General features: G+C 46.1%; 1 protein-coding gene and 1 long non-coding RNA gene across 10 annotated transcripts in view; one reads left to right on the plus strand and one right to left on the minus strand.

Annotated features, from left to right (window-relative positions):
• NFATC2 (nuclear factor of activated T cells 2) overlaps positions 1-18,259 on the minus strand; it is a 108,392-nt gene that overhangs the window by 9,895 nt on the left and 80,238 nt on the right. For 2 of the 9 annotated variants that reach the window (XM_072026605.1, XM_072026599.1), the window contains one exon: positions 616-703. The exons of the other annotated variants lie outside the window; for them this stretch is intronic. In XM_072026605.1, the coding sequence (XP_071882706.1) occupies positions 660-703 (44 nt within the window). In that variant the 3' untranslated portion in view covers positions 616-659. The remainder of the gene's footprint in view (positions 1-615; positions 704-18,259) is intronic. 9 annotated transcript variants of the gene reach the window in all.
• Positions 3,647-7,202, plus strand: LOC110353898 (uncharacterized). Its single transcript, XR_002405094.4, has 2 exons — positions 3,647-3,836; positions 5,968-7,202. It is a non-coding gene; the product is annotated as an uncharacterized lncRNA (long non-coding RNA).

Genomic DNA, 18,259 nt, shown 5'->3' on the forward strand with positions numbered 1-18,259 from the left:
TAGCATTATTCCGTCTATGTGTCTGGAATAACACCAACGGAGTCAATGCTGTCACAGCACTGTATCCGCTGCAGTGGCTGGGCTTTTGGGATCCTCTTAGAGCGAAGGTCCCATCGCAGGAGGCAAAGCCAACCTCCCACGGGTCGCTCCCTGCACCACGCTGCTGGGCATGGATCCCACATGTTCCCTTTGCTCTGCCAGCGTGGCCGAGAGGCATCTTACGTGTGCAGCCAACACAAGGCTCACGGGGAGGGACTGATGGCATTTCAGGGACCAGGGAGGGAAGTTGAACCCTGAGCTTTCAGCGTGCCACGAAGACGTGACCAGGCAAACCGTGGTCCTAGCGTGGTCCTGGCTGCTGCCAGCAGGATGCTTCGGCCCAGCATGCACAGCCCCGTCTCTCCTTTCCTGCCCACCAAGCCCCGGCTAATGCAGGACAGCTCCGTGGTACACACGTAGGGAAGAAAAAGGATGAAAAAATTAAAGTAAATTAAATAAGAGTTTAAACCCTCTAAGCCAAATAAAAAGGGGCATGACTTTTTCATTGAAAAAAATAAATAAATAAAGGTTAAGAGAAACACACAGCTGGAGAAAAGGCAGAAAAATACCAATTACCTTTCTTTTTGATTGCTTGGATCAAAGATCACAGTCATTCTTTTTCATATAATGTTTTGTATCCAGCTAAGGTGTGTATCTATCAGCTCTGAAAAAGATTTGCAAAACCATTTTTGAGAAAAAAAAGTAACCTTTGGCCTATGTTGCAAGGCCAAATGTTACAGTTTTCAGCTACTCTTTCATTTTGTGCTTTAATTTATTAAAAGGACATTTCAGCATATACAATACATAAGGCAGAACGTAACCGCTGACCTTTCTGTTTGCTCAGATCCAGCACTAGATTTTACTTTTTCCCCCTCTTTTCTCAACTGATATTATCTAAAAATAAGTATGCAAAAAATTACACTCCTAAATTGATCACAAAACAGACGAGAAATGCTGGTAATTTGATCTGAGACTTCGGAGGCACAGGAGGTCCATGTGTCTGTGAGTCAGGTCAAAGACTAGTCACTGCCTTTTGCAAAACTCAGGTGTATTATCATCTTCGTGGCCCAAATAAAGCATGACACATTTATGCCAGATCAAAAGTCAGTCCCTTCTTTCAAATCAGAGATCTAAGCACGGTGGCTGTGTAAATTACACTCTGCTTGAGTTGTAAGGAAGAGGAAAGATATGTGCAAAGAAGTTATGCAAGTTACAGTCTTTCCTTCAAATACAAATGAAGTTTTTTTTCTCATAAAATGGCAATGTTTAAGATTCTGATTCTTTTTTTTTCTTTTCTTTTTTTTTCCTATCTAATCTTCTTAGATTTCTTTTGAATACATCATGAAAGCAGTTGGCACTTCCCACAAAACCATGTGGAAATTAAAAAATTATTCCAATATTAAGGAGGAAAAAGCGCTTCTTAAAAACTAAGCTAGTTTTGAGTACAGGATTCAGAAGTGCCTTTGCTGCTGGATTTCAGGTGACTATATATAGAAGAGAAATATTTTCGTTGGCTCCCTCAGATTGTGCAGCCACGTATCATACGCTGGAACCTACCACTCAGTACACAGCCTATTTTATATTCTGCATCCTGGAAAATCAGCCTCTGCACATGCAAGCAGAGCAACTAATTGACTGGTAAATACAAACTTAGGTGTATCAGGCACAAGGAGCCCAAATCCAACAAACTGTCTTGGGGAAAAATACCGGGGGGAGGGGGGGATGTTTTTATAAATCAACAGCAATGAAAGGCTTTTTCTGGAAAATTGGGGCAGATAACTGCCAAGAAGTGCTCAGCTGTAAAGCTCTGCTTTAATTGCATCTCCACCTCTCCAAAGGGTTTTTCTCCTTATTGAAGTAATGCCAGGAGAGGCACCCTTGAACTTTTTTTGTATTGTAATTTATCTGTGTGAACTATAAGCCTCTTTAATGCCATCCAGCTCAACAGCAATCGTGTCATCTCTGTTACTCATGCAAACTCTTGGAAGAAGTTACTGATTTCAAACTACGAGAGCCCCAAACTCAGTCAAGTCCCGTGATGCATTTTTGCTACAATAGTTTCAATAGACTCAAAACCCATCGGCATCTTTCCATGAATTTAACATCATAATATAGATATCTGATGGAAAACAGAATCTAAATAAAACACATATTTTTGGCTAAAGCCTGTCCCAACTCAAATCAATAGCTAAACTCCTTGCGATTTGCGGGATCTCTATTTCGCTCACGCCATTTAACTCAGCTCCCCTTCTATGTCAGTAAGCTTCCAGAGTGAGGTGCAAAAAAAAAAAAAAAAGATGTCTATCTGTGGTACCATCCTACCCAAAATCTTTAACAGGAAGCTGCGTGGTTCTGCAGCAAAAGAGCAGAAAATAAAGATAGCATTGCTGTTAAAAAAAAAAAAAAAAAAAAGTGTCCTAAATTCACTGTACATCAAAAGTATCAAGAAGGAAATACTCAAAGCACAAATCTGTCCATGACGACACCCCAGAACTTTTAAGGACTTTCTAAGCACTTCCACTATTGTCAGCCTGCTTCCAGAAAAGACCAAAAGCCTATTGCTATGAAACATCTGTGTTAAAACTGTGAGGAAAAAGCGTGACCTAGTGGTTAAGGCACAACTGGACAGTGGGGCTCGCAGCCTGGAGCTCTGCTATGCCATCATCTTGCCATGTCGCCCTGGCCAAGTCCAAAGTGTTCCCAAAGGACCAGCTCTATCAAGGGTTTGCTTGAGTCTGAAAAATGCAGACTGTGGAGGTCACACTCAGGGAACTTAAATACTTCACAGAAGTATTTAAAGGAAATTTAACAGAAAAAAAAGAGCCTGAGATGATGATGACTTGGAAGGAAAGGAGCCCGTGTGATGATGACACGGAATGAGCCTGTATAGAGCATGTGGAGATAGCGGAGAGCACTTCATTTTCAAAATACTCCCACAGGGATGTTATAAAGTCCTTAGGTAGCTTGAATCCCAAACTACCAAAGGCATGAGGTGCTGAGCTCAGGCACTGTAAGCATCCTTGTAGCCACCAAGGTAAGATAGCAAGATAACACCTATAAACCCATAACCTTCAGTCAGGGTTGGAGCACTCAATATCTCTAAAAATTAGGTCCTAAGTATTTCTATTAAGATGATCAACATTGAGCCAACACAGGTTAAGGAGCACTCTGAAAACAGTATTCTGTCTTTGTTTTATGGCATCCAAAGCCAGGAGACTACGGAGCATCCCCCGCCCTGGGGATGCCGTGTCCTGGGAGCCCCTGGGTACCACTGCACGAAGCTGGCTGCTCTCTCCACATTATCCATGCACAATCCTCAGGCAGAAGTTGTTACTCTGCCAACTGTGCCCTCCAGGCCCTTTCTTCCCAGTGATACAAAGCAGTGAGCAGCTCCAGGGGAAGGAAGGCAGAGCACTTTGCACGGGTGGAGATAATGCAGACCCCACACTGCTTTCCCCGTACTACACACCATGGGGTCTGTCCCAGTTTGCCATGCTTCACTTCAGCCCGTTACACAAACGGTTACAATCTTGTAAATCAGTAATAAGTTGCACCTGAACCTGTAAGTGATTAGTAAAAAATCATTACGCTTCCATGGCCAGAGGACTTTCACACAGTTAATCAGTTAAGAAGAGAACTGGGTGTTAACGGGTTGTTTAATTCCCTGGTAGACCAGTTTATTGAGACCCCCATAACAAGAGGACTGAAATCAGAAGTGCAAACAATGTATGGGAGAATTATCTTGCCTACAAATGGCGTTCTGGCCCGGAGAAACAGGCACCAACTGGTGCGCTAAGGTGAGCTGAAGGAAGGAATTCTAGAACTGAGCGGGTGCCACTTGTGGTGGTTTCTCCTATTGAACCCAGCTGAATATTTCAATCTATTATAAATTGATGAGTTGAGTTTTCTAGGCACTTTCTCCATGAACCAGGGGTTACGTGGTATCTGCAGGATACACCTGCACTAGCTTTCTCATCCTGGGTTGTTGCCTGGAATGGCAAGAGAAAGAGCAAATTCTGCTCCTGAGTGTGATTTCCTGTTAGCTTGATGAATTTCACTATTTAAACATAATTTTTTAATCTGGTGATTCTAAGATAGGTGCAAACTCTGTTTACACATTGATTGGAGGAAGAATCCGTGCCAGCTGGCAATGAGAGAAGTGCACCTTCGGGCAAAACGTAGTGCACTTTCCCTCCTGCCACGGCAGGAAGCCTTTGGAGCTCATCTGGAGGGTCAGTTTTCACACTGGTGTAAAAACCCATAATGTAGAGCACCCCATCTTGGTCACTGCATGGCTACAATGAGGAGAGGCGCCTCATCAAACTGGGGTGTTTCTGTAAGTGCCAGTCTCAGCACCCTTTTTCTGCCTGCTCCTCAGCACTGCGCATGCTGAAACCAAATCCAAGTGATGGCAACGGGGGTGGTCCCAGCTCCAGGCCTGGGTTACCTGGCACGGGACTGTCTCTGAATGTTAATGGTGACGCTGCCAGGAACCATATGAATAAAAAGCAAAAACTCTTGTATTATTAAATTTGCTGAGAGGACGATAAATAGTCTGTTTGTTTACCAGATAAACCCTTTAAGTCTGCTCGGTCACTCTGTGTAAGGCATTACATAGTGTCTGACAGCTTGGTGAAGTTCTTCTAGGAGTCTAAGTAGCCACTTTGGGAAGCATACCTTGAAAGTGGAAAACTAGATCAGCCTGGGTGTGAGGAGGAACTCCAGGCCACCGTGGATTTGGTTTGTAGTAGCTTTCCATAACAGAGTCTTTTTTTAACTGACTTTCTTTCTTGCTCACATATATTTAGATATGACTTTCATTCTGCAGTCCTCTGGTGCCAGATAGTTTTGGCTGAAATTGTAAGGGGTGGACACATGTTTGAGTCATGCAGTTGGCTCTCTCTAGTTGATAGTTAGTAAGTTACTGAGAAAAAATGAAGTTTGTATTTAGTTTTAGTTAACATGCAATGAGACCAAGTGAACTATTCCAAGCAGAAGATGCACGTCATAAATACATATACAAAAACTTATACCAGAACAGGATGGAGTTCATTTTCTTAAACCACATTAGTTGGCTAAACAAATACAGAAATTCTACACTGATGGACTGAAGCTTGAAAAATACGAGGCAGGAGGCTCCACTTTCTCACTCCTAACTCTTGATCTAACTCCGTGGCTGCTGCTGCAGAGCACAGGGGTGAACTGTGCTCACATCTATTTCTGTGAGCGGCGTATGGACCTTGTGAATTTGCTACAAAACTGCTGAGATAAGCAGCACCATTTGGTATTAACATCTATTTCTTTTAGATTAAAAACAGCAAAACCAAAGGTGTTTGCTGATGATTTTTTCCTACAGTAGCTTGCACCTCGCGGTCTGAGCACTAATGCAATTTGTCGCAGATACCGCAGTGCCTCTAAAATAGTACCTGCCGGCAGGAAAAGCACCCAAGCGACAGCACTGTTTATTCACATGGCACTTTGCAGTTTCATCATTCTCCTAGACTTAACCTATTTACTGAGAGGTGATATGAGTCATTCAGCGAAGTGTTTGAAAAAGAGAGAGAGAAAAAAGAATGGATGGGAGAAAGCTGTGTTTTACAGGAAATAATTGGGGGGTAGGCACCGATGAATAGTTACAGCATGTTCAGGATTAGCTGAAAGTAACGAGAATAGGCAATGCTGCTGCTTTTTGTGTTTCTGTCACAAAGGAACTACCAGAACAAATATTTAATTGAGGGGAAACAAACCATTTAACAAATATTTAATTGAGGGGAAGCAAACCATATTACCCTTCCCTTAAGGCAGTTTTGCAGGGGATGAACAGTCAATAATGTAATCTATTTTCCTCCCTTGAGCACTTGTGCTTATGTCTATTAATCCAGACAACTATTTACTGGCTCTAATTCTCTGGCATCTTATCTTCTGCAGCGTCTTAACTTTGCAAGCGTCCCTGCCGAAGGGCTTGTGGATTCTTGCAGGATCTGGTCCTCCCCAGCAAACCAGGTTTCCTTCAAACGTGTCTGAACTGAGTTTTGAAGCTGGTTCTCAGGAGAAAACAGCCAGCAGAAAACCACTGTCCAAGGGAACAGGAGAGATGCGCAAATGGCCTATGAACAACTGCGAGATAGACCAAGCCTTCCTATGCAACAGGCATGCAAATGACCTTCTGCTTGCAATTACTCTGCTTTCACAAACAACTTCGGAACAGCGAGCACGAAGAAGGCATATGTTTCTTATGTGCCTTATTTTAAAGAGGATTTGGGGCAGTAGGCATAGTGTTCCTAGTGCAAAACCCCGAGCATGGGAACATATGAAATCACTTTTGCATACAGATTATTTTTCTATCACAATTCCACGTCCTTCAGCAAACGCATGCTTGGGAGCAGGTTCTTCCCCTCTGCATTAGGCACTGATAGCTGAGCGCTGTTTTCAGAGCACTGCTCTCAGGAACTGCCTCTGCAGGTGATGGAAAGGGAGAGGGTAGGGAGGTCTGCAGGTCTTGGTAATAGGAGCCCATGACAACAGGGCAAGTAACTTTGGGGCTCCAGTTACATGCCCCAAGTTCACTGGAAAGAAGCCAGACCATTAAGTATTTAAGTGGTTATTGACAGAGTGTTACAATTCACATAAAACAATGTCAAGGAGGTGCCACATACAAGATGCTGCGTGTTGGCCCACATCCATCTGTTAGCTTTTATTTTGCTCTTTGACTGTAAGCCCTTTGAGGCAGCAACTGTTTGTTGTTGGGTTGGTTTTTTATCTTAGGAGTCAATACAGCATCTGTCACAATGAGAGCTCAGCCATGAGGGGTTTTCTACTGTACCAAAATACGATGATAAAAATAATCCTATGGGGCGTACAGACAGATTAGAGGCTGTGATGAGGTGAGAGGGAGAGCTCATTGTAAGAGATACCTGTAACTACAAAAGGAGTGCAAAGTTTCTGGGGAGCAGACAGTGTAACTGCCTTTGCATCTCACCTCAGAAGGACGGGAAGCTCTGACAGTAAATGGCCTGACAACATAACAAAAATGTATGTGCATCATCTGTGGATTTAAAACTTTCAGTTTGAGTCAAGGACACAAACAATAAAACTTGTGTTCTCAATATGAAGAGAAAAGAGAAGGGGGGATATAAATTACCAGAAAGAGAGCGGAGCTCCTCCATGCCCAATAGCTGCTGAGGTGACTGGCTTTAGCTGAAGTGCAGCCAGAGCTATGGAGGCTGGGCAATTTCCAACCTCACCACAACAGCAATAACCTACATTTGTTCAGACATTAGCCCTCAATTATTTGCAGACCTCCCATCCCAAGTCTAGATCAAGCCATAGGAACAACCACCCAAAGAGACTGCCCCGGGGAATCCTTTCCCGGACGTAATGAGCCGTCCCAAATTTTCCAGCTGTGAGGTCTCCGAGCTGCCTGCATCCCTGTGCGACCCAGGCAGGATGCGAGGCGCCCTGCCCAGCGCCGTGGCTCAGGGGCACACGGCAAGCACCTAGCAACACCGTCCTAATCCCTCCCAAGTTCCCATGGGCTGTATGACAACGTTCTCCTTCGCACAGCCAGCTCACGAGCCCCGCGTCTGGAGCTCATCTTGAACCCATTAGTTTGCATTTAACCATCCACTGCTACATTTCCTGGGTGAATTCCAACCACACGGCGAAGGCTTTGGATAAAACACGTTGTGATAAAACACCCTCTTGCCTAAAATAAAGATAAAACTTTCTTACGTGTGGTATGAACTCATCTGACTACAGAACACTTTCAAAAGCAATTGGCAGGCCGCTCCTTCAGCAAGGAACGTGGACTGAACGGGAACACTGCTTGTCCTGCAGTTGGGGAACCAGCCCCAGACAGCTGGAAGACTCAGCAGTAGCAAATTCGAAGGCCAAGCTCACAATAACTCCTTCTCAGTGGTCTCAGAAGGAGAGCAACTGCCAACACGGATGAAATGCCCTGGTTAACGCACACAGCATAACAGAATAATATGAAGCCGCTGGTACCTTCCTCAAGGCCAGATTTTTAAAGCTATTTTGGTAGCTAACTGTCAGCTAAATCTCTGTGGATGAGACATTTACCCACTCTAAAAAAACAATCAGTTATACAAAGACACGAGCACGCATCGCCTCTCAGAATCTGGCCCAACCTGTGCCACCATGGTAGAGAAGATGGAACAAACGTTGGTGAACAAGAGGAATCCTACAAGAGGAGCTGGGGGTTAGCTTTTAGGATGTCGAGGAGAGATGGGAAGATTTTTGTAACAGGACTGAATCAACGCTGCCTCCTTGCACGCTCCTTGCAGTGTCACCACACGGAAGGCTCACAGTGTGGCACCACCACGGACCGACACTGCGCAGTGCTGCCATAACCCGAGGCCAGCAGCAGGAAAACAGGCAGGTGCCCAGTAAAGGGAAGGGAAGATTTCAGGTGTGAAAAAACACCCCCTCAAGAGACCTAAAAATGAAAGTAATTACTGGTGGGAAAAGATAAACTGTCCAAGAAGCAGGGTCTTTCCCTTTTGCTGCCAAGAAGATAAAGCACACTCCAGGTTTTAGTGGGTGGCGAAGCCACAATGATTTCAGAGCGGGCTCACGCTGCCGTGGGTGCTGGGAGCAGGCGAGAGGAGCCTCCCAGAGCTGAAAACTCCCCACGCTGTGCTGAGGGTGCCCGCTCACCTGCAGGTGCCCCGCTGAGCAGCAAGCATTACGTCCACAGCCAAGGCAGCAGCCAGCATCCCTGAGGGGCTGTCAGCATGCAGGGTGATGCCCTGCGGGTCAGGAAGGGGGCTTCCCTCCTGGGGCTGCTCCAGGCATGGCTGGAGGCAACGCTGAGAATAACGGCACCGTTTATATTGGGGCTGTAAATCGCTGCTGCAAGTAGAGACTGCCAGCTGAGTCTCCAGAGAGGGTTTGGTCACTGCTGACCCTGGCTGAGATCTGAAGGGTGACCTAGATACAGAGGGCTGCAGCCTTTCACCTGCAAAGACAGGCAATTTTTATGGTTCCAGAGGCTGGCAGTCTCCAGTGGGGACTCCCCCCTTTCCTCCCAGGTGGGGTGTCCCAGAAATGTCCCCTGGCTGCAGCTCTTGTTCGCCTGCCTGGACAAGGCACTCAACTGCATGGGGGCAGCATCAGAAGGGGGAAAGAGCAACACGAGAGTGGTTTGTTTGGTTTGTTCTTTTTTTTCTTTTTTTTTTTTTCATTCTGAAATGTCATCTGCATCCAGCTGTTAGTATTTTGGAAATCTGCTCGGTTTTGTTTTCCTCGTGTGGTTCAGCATGGCTGATGCTCCAGCTGCAAAACCTCAGCTGCCAGTGAGCCTGCTTAAAGCAGCTCTGCAGGAAAGTCCATGTCCCAGCCAGCACCTTCCTCTCCTGGGGTCCTGGGGGCAGCCTCTTCATTACCCCAAAGGGAATGGTGCTCGGCTCCACCATAACCACACCAGAGGAGAGCGAGGTGGTCAGGACCTACATAGTAGGTGTCTACAGCAAATGACGTGGCAGAGAAAGTATTTTGGTTGCAGCCAACTGCATCTTGACACCAACAGCTTCTGCTTTTTGTGAAAGTATCCCAATGCCTACACCACAAAATGCAGCATAACAAATGCACTGCAGATTGATAAACCTTCAAACACTGTGGCATTGCTTGCAGGTTTTCTGCTTTCTTTTTTTTTTCTTCTTAAATTCCATACTGTTATGAGTATAATCTATGTTATCTGTAAAAATGCCATGAATCAGCAGCAGGACAGGTTATACATGAATGTGGGTGATGAATTCACCCAGCACACGTCCCTTCCAGTACTTCTCCCATGCCCAGTACAGTTTCCTGCTCTCTCCTGAGCCCACAATAATGTCCTCATTTTCCCCTGACCCCAGAGCAGACACCTCCTGCTACAGCCAGAGAACAAATGGATCCAGAGTGCCTTGAAAGGGCAGGAGAGTGTGCAGAGTCTCCCAAGGAATGAGCTTAGAATGGGGTGTGGGTTACACATGTGAGAATGCAGGGATTAAGTAAAGTTAAGGGATAAGGCTTTATCACTGAAATAACTCTTCCCTTTGATAGCTGAACCCCAAGTACTCAGTTTTTAGCCACACAGCTCTATTCCATACTAAGTCACTCAGTGACATGGACAAAATCATCCAGCACTGATCAGGTAAACACAACCCCTGCTAAACGTAGCCTGATCGCATCATCGGCCCTTCCACGACTTTCCCCTCCCTCCCAAGCCACGATGCAAACAATGCTGGGTGATTAAAAACCCCGATGATGAGATTTACCAAGTAAGCTCCGAGAGAAAGCATAAACTGTACAAGTGCCTTTGTTGCAGGAGAGGCATTCAGAGGCGTGCTAGGTGGACACTCAGCTCTATCCCACAAACTAACATGAGAAATGCTGGGAAAAGAGCAAACTTTGTTTTCCACATGGCTGGAGAAGCAGTACCTGTGTGTCCCTGGCAGGGGTAGGGCAGCCCGGCAGGCAGTGCCGTGCCCCTGCAGCCCAGCCTCTGCGTGCCCTAAGTCCCGGGGGAAAAGGAGCAGACACAACCCTCTTCAGAGAATCCCTGCCTCCTGCAGATAAGCACATCATAGCAGAAGATAAACAAAGCTGAACAGTAAATGCATAAATATATAGTGTGGGCTGCTTGGAAGGTCGCTAACCCAGAGGAGAAGGGATTACTTTAATTTCCCTTTTACCTGGAAACAAAAATAAACCGAGAAAACCAAATAACCTCAGCATCGCTTTAAAGGGCTGGAAAAAAAAACCTCTCTGAGAAGGGGGACAGCCGAGAGCGCCTCGCTGGCCGTGTGCTCTGTGCCTTCCCCCATAAGCAGGACTTTGTGTGTCTCGCACCGAGGCCGGCCTGGATGCATGCAGAGCGCGGGAGAGGCGGGCCGAGGAGCGAGGGGACGTGAAGTTTGCTGTGCTGTCCAGAAGATGAAAACACTAGTGCTGTTTATAGAGGGAAACCCAATTCGTCAGCCCAAATGAATTCCTCTGCTAATCCATGCAGGCTTCATGTTTTCCACCAGCCCCAGCCACTGTAAAGACTATCTTTAGGAGGCACAGTGTGTTTGGAAAGGAGCAGCTGGAAAGAGGGGACGTTTATGCCAGCTTGGAAGGCTTTCTGGTATGGAAAAAGAGGAATGCTCTCTTGGGTCTCCCCACAAAATTAAAGCATCTTCATCCAGAGCAAAACGATGCCAAGCACAACAAACAAAAGCGGCTTTCCCCAACTCTCCTGGGCAGCCTCACTGCAGGGTTCACAATGGTTTCCATAGAACTTGTTTTGCTATCAAAACAAATTCGATCTATCCAGGCACGATGGCGCGCGCTGTTTGCTGAAGAAAAGAAAATTCATTTTCTCACTTCTCGGCCTGCCAGAGCATTTTTGTCCAGGTGCCACGGACAGGGACTCCCCGGATAACTGGTGCATCTGCAGGCAGTGCGCATCTCGAAAAGAAAAAAAAAAAACTCGAAGGTTTTGGTCCATGCACACGGCGTGACGGAGCTCCCGTCGCTGCAGAGGCAGGGGCAGAGCCGGGCCCTGGCTGACTGCTCTCGCTCCTCGGCCTGGCTCAGCCCGAGCAGAGCGTGGCTGTGTGGCAACGCGTGCTTCCTGTAATAAAGCAGCCATCAACTGCGTGCATCTCTCGTTGCATCCACGGGAGGAAATGAATGTCTTGTTCTATTGACCACAGTCTGTTGAAATGCTTGTAACTATTACAGTCTAGCCGTGATGAAGGGTTAGATTGCTCGCATGGCCGGGGTACGCGGCCCCTCGAGAGCTGCGCTGGAATGTCACATGCAGGGAAGGCTCCCTCCAGCCCTCCCGCACGGACACTCACGCTCAGCAGTGGTTTCTGAAAAGCAGAGATGATTTTCTGCATGACAGAATAGGCTGGAGGAGCGCTAAAAGCTACATCTACCCCAAGACCATTAAGCAGAACCGCCTGAATTTTGGGTAAGTCTTAATTTTGATCTGAAGCTTGCACTAGTCTGGAAGCTGGGAAGAGCTATGAAATGTCATCAAGCGTAAAACAAAGCCTCATAGATAGTAATTTTGAAAACTGACATAACAATCATTTTGTGGGCTTTTTATTTTATTAGTAACCTATAAAAATATCTGGAAGAAAAAGTGTATTAAAATCCACAGTGTTTTTTAAAAGAAGATGTCTGTAGAAGCTATTTGATGACATGAGGCTGCAGGAAGACCTTAGGAGAGGTGTCCAAGCAGCCCACCTAGCCAAAAATCTACCCCCAGGGTTTGTCTGCTGGTAATCAGTACCCTGACCCTGGTGTGCTTTCCAAGGAAGAAGACAGCACCCCATTCAGAGCAAACACATGTGTGCATTTCCTTGTGCACAAGGCAAACTGGAATGATTTTAAAGAGAAGAGATGCACGAACCCGAATGTAATTAAATAACTACAAGTTCTGCTCTGATTTGCCTCGGTCCTCTGATTTCACCAAGCCAGTTTGCTCCCCAGACCTGCCCTGAGAGGTCAGTGCTCACGTTCACACTGTTTCCAGCCTTCTGCAAGCATCATTTTGTACCATTTACAATTACTTCATATCCAAGGACTTGAACCGTGAGACTCCTCAAAGCCATACAGACAACTTCCTAGGTTGGCAACCGCTTACCTACAGAAATGCTGGGCCTTATTTGGGGGTTTTTGGCAGATCTGTGAATTGGGTGACTAAAGCTGTGCCTCACGTGCCCCTTTCCCTGCAAGCAGAGGCTGAAGGTGCTGCCCCTGGGCAGGCTGGATGCAGAGAGCTGCACAGAGCCTCTGATTTCAGGAGCCCTCCAACACCGGGACCTTCACAGACACCTCTGGAGGAGCACCCAGCTGCTTCCCAGTAGGAGCTGGAATCCCAGACGGGGCTGGTGAGCACCTGGCCCAAGCACCGGGAGGTGTCTGACCCTAAAGGCTGTGCCTGGCACACCACCCAGCTTCCTCCGGCCCTGTGGCTCCCGAGGCTCCCGGAGCTGAGCTCTTACAAAACAACCGACGCCGCGTTGCTCATTGTGCCAGCCAGTTCACCAGGGAGGTTTAACTGTCACAATACTTTCACCACCGAGTCCCATACTTCTGAAGTGGCTCCCCCTTCGTTTAGTCATTCTCACTCTTTCCAAAGAAACTTAGAAACCACCTAAATAAACCAGCACCAATTGAGACACTGCAAATGTCATAAGAGTCATTCATGTGTCTCACTATTTGTCCTACATTTGACTCGATTCATTCACGAATGATGAAGTCATTCATCATTAAGAAACCAAACCAAACCACACCACAATTTGGGAATCTTTGACTAGGCTCCCCTGGCAGAGAAGATCAGAGGGGATGATTGCAAACTCACACTCCTCTAATTTACAGCTTCTTTCACCCTGGTCCAAATTATTCTTTGCGCGTTAAAAGCGACGGTTCAGAGTCCCTGCAAGGAAGAGCAAGCATGAGCACTGAAAAAGGGCTAAACGATGCTGTCACTTTGCTGTGGTATCACCTGGTTACTGCTGCACGGCCTCAAGGTTTTCTGGTCAAGCAGTGCACCCTGGTGCACAAACAGGGCTGGCGTATGTCTGTGCTGCCAGTGCCCCCCCACCAGCCAGGAGTCAAGGCATGGCCAACACAGGCAGCTGGATGGCAGCTCAGGACGGCCCACTCTGACCTTTACTTTGACACCTGACAATTATCCACGTGGAAAAATTCTCCCTCAGATGCAAACATATCCCTCCAGCGTCCACGGGCAAAAGTCAATAAGAGTTTTCTCACCACATCTAGTTCAATTACGATTTCACTCTAAAGCAATCGTGTTTGTTCAGCTGAGGGCAGAGTTTAGTCTGTGTTTTGGAATGCAAACAGATTCCAAATTAAAAACCCACAAAAGGACATGGCGTGATTAAAAAGGGAACTGCGTGGATTAGGAGAACCTGCAAGAGGATGAAAAGCATTAGGCCAGCTTCTCACTTAGCGAGTGAGTGTTGCTCTGCTGAGTCACATGGGCATCACCCTTGAAGTCCTTTGATCCTCAGTGCTTTTACTCCAGGTTAGAGTAGCTGCAGATTTAACTCTTCTGTATCTCACAAAATCCACCGGCTAAATCCAACCAAGGTTCAAAGTCAATGTTATCAGGCCGTTAGCCACGTGAATAGACAGCTCAGAGATCTAATTGCTGAACAGATTGGAGCCTTTGTAGTAGACGTGCACCTAACTGGAGAACAGGAAAGCTTCCAAAGACGGGAGTACTTGGATTGAGGGTTTTTGCACAGACCCCTTTCAGAGAGAGGATCCAGCTGTGAAATTCACAGCTGGACGTACGCCCAGATTTCTGTGCTTGCAAAATTGAAGCATGGGGACTTGGAGTGATGACTCAGACACAACTGCATTGTTTATGCATTTTAGGTTGGCTTTTACCTTCCTCTGTTTTCTTCTTGGTAAACACAGAGAAAGAGTGTGAAAGTTAGCAGCTGGATGGAAATTCAAATTAGAAACTAATATGCTGGGAAGGGAGTTTCATGGTCTCCATGAATTTGCTTTGTTCCCCCCTATCTCTGCCTCTCCTGCTGGCAGGACTACAGATGTACTGCTTGTTTTTCAAATCACAGAAGTAGGAATGACCTATTAGGTCATTTAGTACCTCTCATAGCCAATGCAGAATTGTCTTCTTGTGCATTTGTCCAGTCTGCTTTTAAAATTCCTCTGAAAACACACTGCATCCAAATTAGAGCAGAGAAGTCTCTTGGAACTGGTGAGTAAGCAGCACTATAAAACGATCTGGGAGTGTAAGGCCATAGCAGCTTCTGCTGGGCAGAAAAGCTCTCACTAATTGGAGCTAAATTAGCTCTCATTATTTAGAGCTCTTGTAAGAATACTGTGTTTCATGGGAAGTTCAGATGATTTGTCCTCATTTTTTAAGTGCTCAGGGATTACAAATATTCAGGATTGTATTTTTTAAGAAATAATGTATGAAAACCAGGTGGAAAAAAAAAAAAAAGAAAGAGTTTTAAATAAACAACCTATAAGGCTTCATTCTTGTGTGAAAAAAAAAAATCTGTATGGACCAGAAGCCCCACACCAGCTCTCCACGCTGCCTGGCAGTACTCAGCTGGAGGGGTTCTGTTTGTGTGAGTAACGCTGCGAATCCAGCTATTCTTCTGTAGCTTTAGACTTTACAACCGGCTTTCAGTTTGCACCATAAATAGCCTGTATATCTTTAAGATGGCTAATTTTGCCAGGCATCCTATTTCACAATAGTTAAACGTGCAGATGTTGTCCAAACTTTTCAAAGCAGCAGGGCTCTTCGCAGCTGCTTGCAAGATTTCAGAAGTGCAGTCTGAAGACGCCTTGAGCTGCCTGTTCGCTCGCCCTCTCAGCAGGAGCAAATCCCCCCCATTACACTGTACTGGAAGGGGAGAAAACTTCCTTCACCTACCTTTGCACATTCTTAACACGAACTCGCTTTGTAACAAATGAAACTGCAAAGAGCAGCAATGCCAAATGCAGGCGCTCAGGGCTCATGAGTCAGGCACCTAATAATCATGAGATTGGTTATAAAAGCAGGCAATCACCCCTCCGCCCCCAAAACGGCATCATTTTTTTTGCCTGCCTGGATTTTGAAAGATCAAAACATTGAGGCTCCTAATTCTAAGGTTTTGTATTTTCTTGGCTTGGACTTGAAAAGATCACTAAGAGAAAAAAACTCTCTTATTTTGCTGCAGTCACCTGCACAGGGACTTGAAATCACTATGAAAATTCCAAGGCTCACAATGAAATTGCAAAGAATGAGCAAAATCTTTGAGCTGCCATGTGGGCACACGCCCGTGCACTGGTTACATGCATATTCAATTACACAGTACTAATTATAAAGGGGAGATAACAAGATAAGCCGGGAGGACAAGTACACACCTAGCTGCTAGAGCAGCTCTCGGGGAGGGCACAGCTCCCCCCAGCAGTGCATCTATTTAATAAACGAATCCAGCACGTTACATCATCTTTGCTGGGAGTTACCGACGTCAGGATTCATTTAGAGGTGGTAAAGGCACAGAGCTGAGCTGCTGCAATTGCTGCCCATGTTGCATGTGCCAATCCATCGGGCTACACAGGCTGCAGCTACCCCTGCAAGCTCGGCCAGCTGAGCAGCACTGGTGCTGCGTGAAGCCCTCCCCATGTGGATGCACAAAAGGCTTTCAGGGGAGCAGCTGGTGGTGGTTCCCTGCCTTGGCACTGGCCGTGCTGATCCCAGCGCTTTTACACCGACAGAGCTGTGTCTCTACAAGGGCTCATACCATAATAGCTGTGTTAGCAAAAGAAAAAAACTCAACCACCTTAACCAGCATAGCTCTGTGGTGAGCTGCCTAAGTGTAAATCAAGCCTCGTTAAAGGCTTCCAGAAAGCGCTCCTCTGGTTCGAGGCAAAACGGTGAATTCGGCTCCAGAAGGAGTTCACCTCCTTCCCTGCTTTTGCACACTCCTCTTACAAATGTGCTACCTGCACATTTCTTGCGTCTCATTTCCAAAGACCCGTTTAAAAATAATATTGTCAAAACAGTCATGACTTTGCCTGAACTAAAAGACTTTCTGTGTAGAGCCCTCAGTGTCACCCCCAGCTGACAGGAAGACCACTGATTCATTTTTCTTACACCCTGTATTTGCTCGTGTGACAGCTTTGCTCTTTCTCCAAGCTTTCCCCAAGAAACGAGGGTGTTTCTAACAGCCACACCTGTTCTTGGTGACAGGTAACGTATTGCTTGCCAGCAGGCACTCATTCACTTCTAGAAAGCGGATAGCACACTTTGATATACACGCTACGAAAAGAGTGAGTCTGATGGAAAGACAGAAAAAGGAGCGAGTAGCTCTGCCATGCCTCCCATCGTTCTGCATCACCTTGGGCAACTCAGCAGCTCCGTGCCCCGCTTCGGCCATCTGTAAGAGCCAGGGAAAAGCTTTGCCTGCTTCCTTCTGCTCTGGAATTGTTTTAGTTCGTTACTGTTCCTCCACGCTGAACGAGCAGTGTCACCGGACTAACAAATGTTATTGTTGTTATCCCTTTAAACTGAAAGTGGATTGAAGGAATAAAAGTAGATGCATGGTCTGTTTTGGCAGATGTCTTCCAACAGATGGGTGTCTATGGTCGTCTGTATAAGAGCTGTCTGCTGTCTGTGATTCAGACCGTCTAAGGAATGCCATGAGCGTGGAGTAAATGGACAGCAAGTCTGGGAAAGGACTTTATTGTGGTTTAGAAGCTTTCAATTCCCAACTGCATGAACAAGTTCTTTTTTTCAAGTAGTTCTGCCAGTATTTCAAAACTATCGTTGCAAATTGCTTGATGCCTTCTGAAAACGAAGCGCTTTCTGCTGATAACAGCCCGCTGCTTACATCTTCAAACGGTGGCATGCCTTCCACCAACAAATCGCCAGGACTGGGCTTTCTTGTCTTGGTGCACGGGCTGCTGGTGGGACCCTGCCCACTGAGGCACGGAGCAAGCTTTCACGTACCCATCCTGCACTGTCAGTTCTTGGCGGCGGTGCCTGTGGTCTCCTAATGGAGTCTGCATGTTCTTTTGAACAGGAAACGCTTTGTAACACAACTTGCCTGTGGGCACTTACTGCACCAATTAAAGATTCCTGAGCTCGAGAACAAAGAGGTGCCAGTGGAACTATGGTTTTAATCACTTGATTCATTTTCTTCCTTCCTCCACTGCTGATTTTAGATGTATGTGTGTTGTTTTTTTTTCTCACTTTGCTTTGTTTTGCATGTTTTTAGGTGGCAGGACAGCCATTCAGAAGAACTATTGGGAAAATAGCGTTTTTGAAAAAGGGCTGAATTTTCAAATAGTGAATAATTTCAAGAGGTGAAGAGCAACATCAGATGCCAGTCTGCCATAACAACACAGATACGTAGCTCTTATTCAAGTATGCAGCCATTTTTTTCTTCCTGACAGTCCATGTGAGTTTTAGTAACATGAGTTAATTAAATGCTTAACTGTACTAGGAGAAAGGATAACACGATTCATTTTATTAGTGGTAAGCCGAGGTACAGAGGAGTAAAATATGTTGCTGAAAGACCGTGCTCAGACACAACCCAGGAGACCTGCCTCTTGATAGAATGATCCTTCTAATTCCTACCAGCAGACCACAGGCTCTGGGGACAGAGCCACCTTTTTGTTCTTTTTTTCATATCACACCTAGCAAAAGCAAGACTCCGGAACATGAATGGGGGAC

Source organism: Anas platyrhynchos, chromosome 21 (genome assembly GCF_047663525.1).
Source record: "Anas platyrhynchos isolate ZD024472 breed Pekin duck chromosome 21, IASCAAS_PekinDuck_T2T, whole genome shotgun sequence".
NCBI classification, from domain to species: Eukaryota; Metazoa; Chordata; class Aves; order Anseriformes; family Anatidae; genus Anas; species Anas platyrhynchos.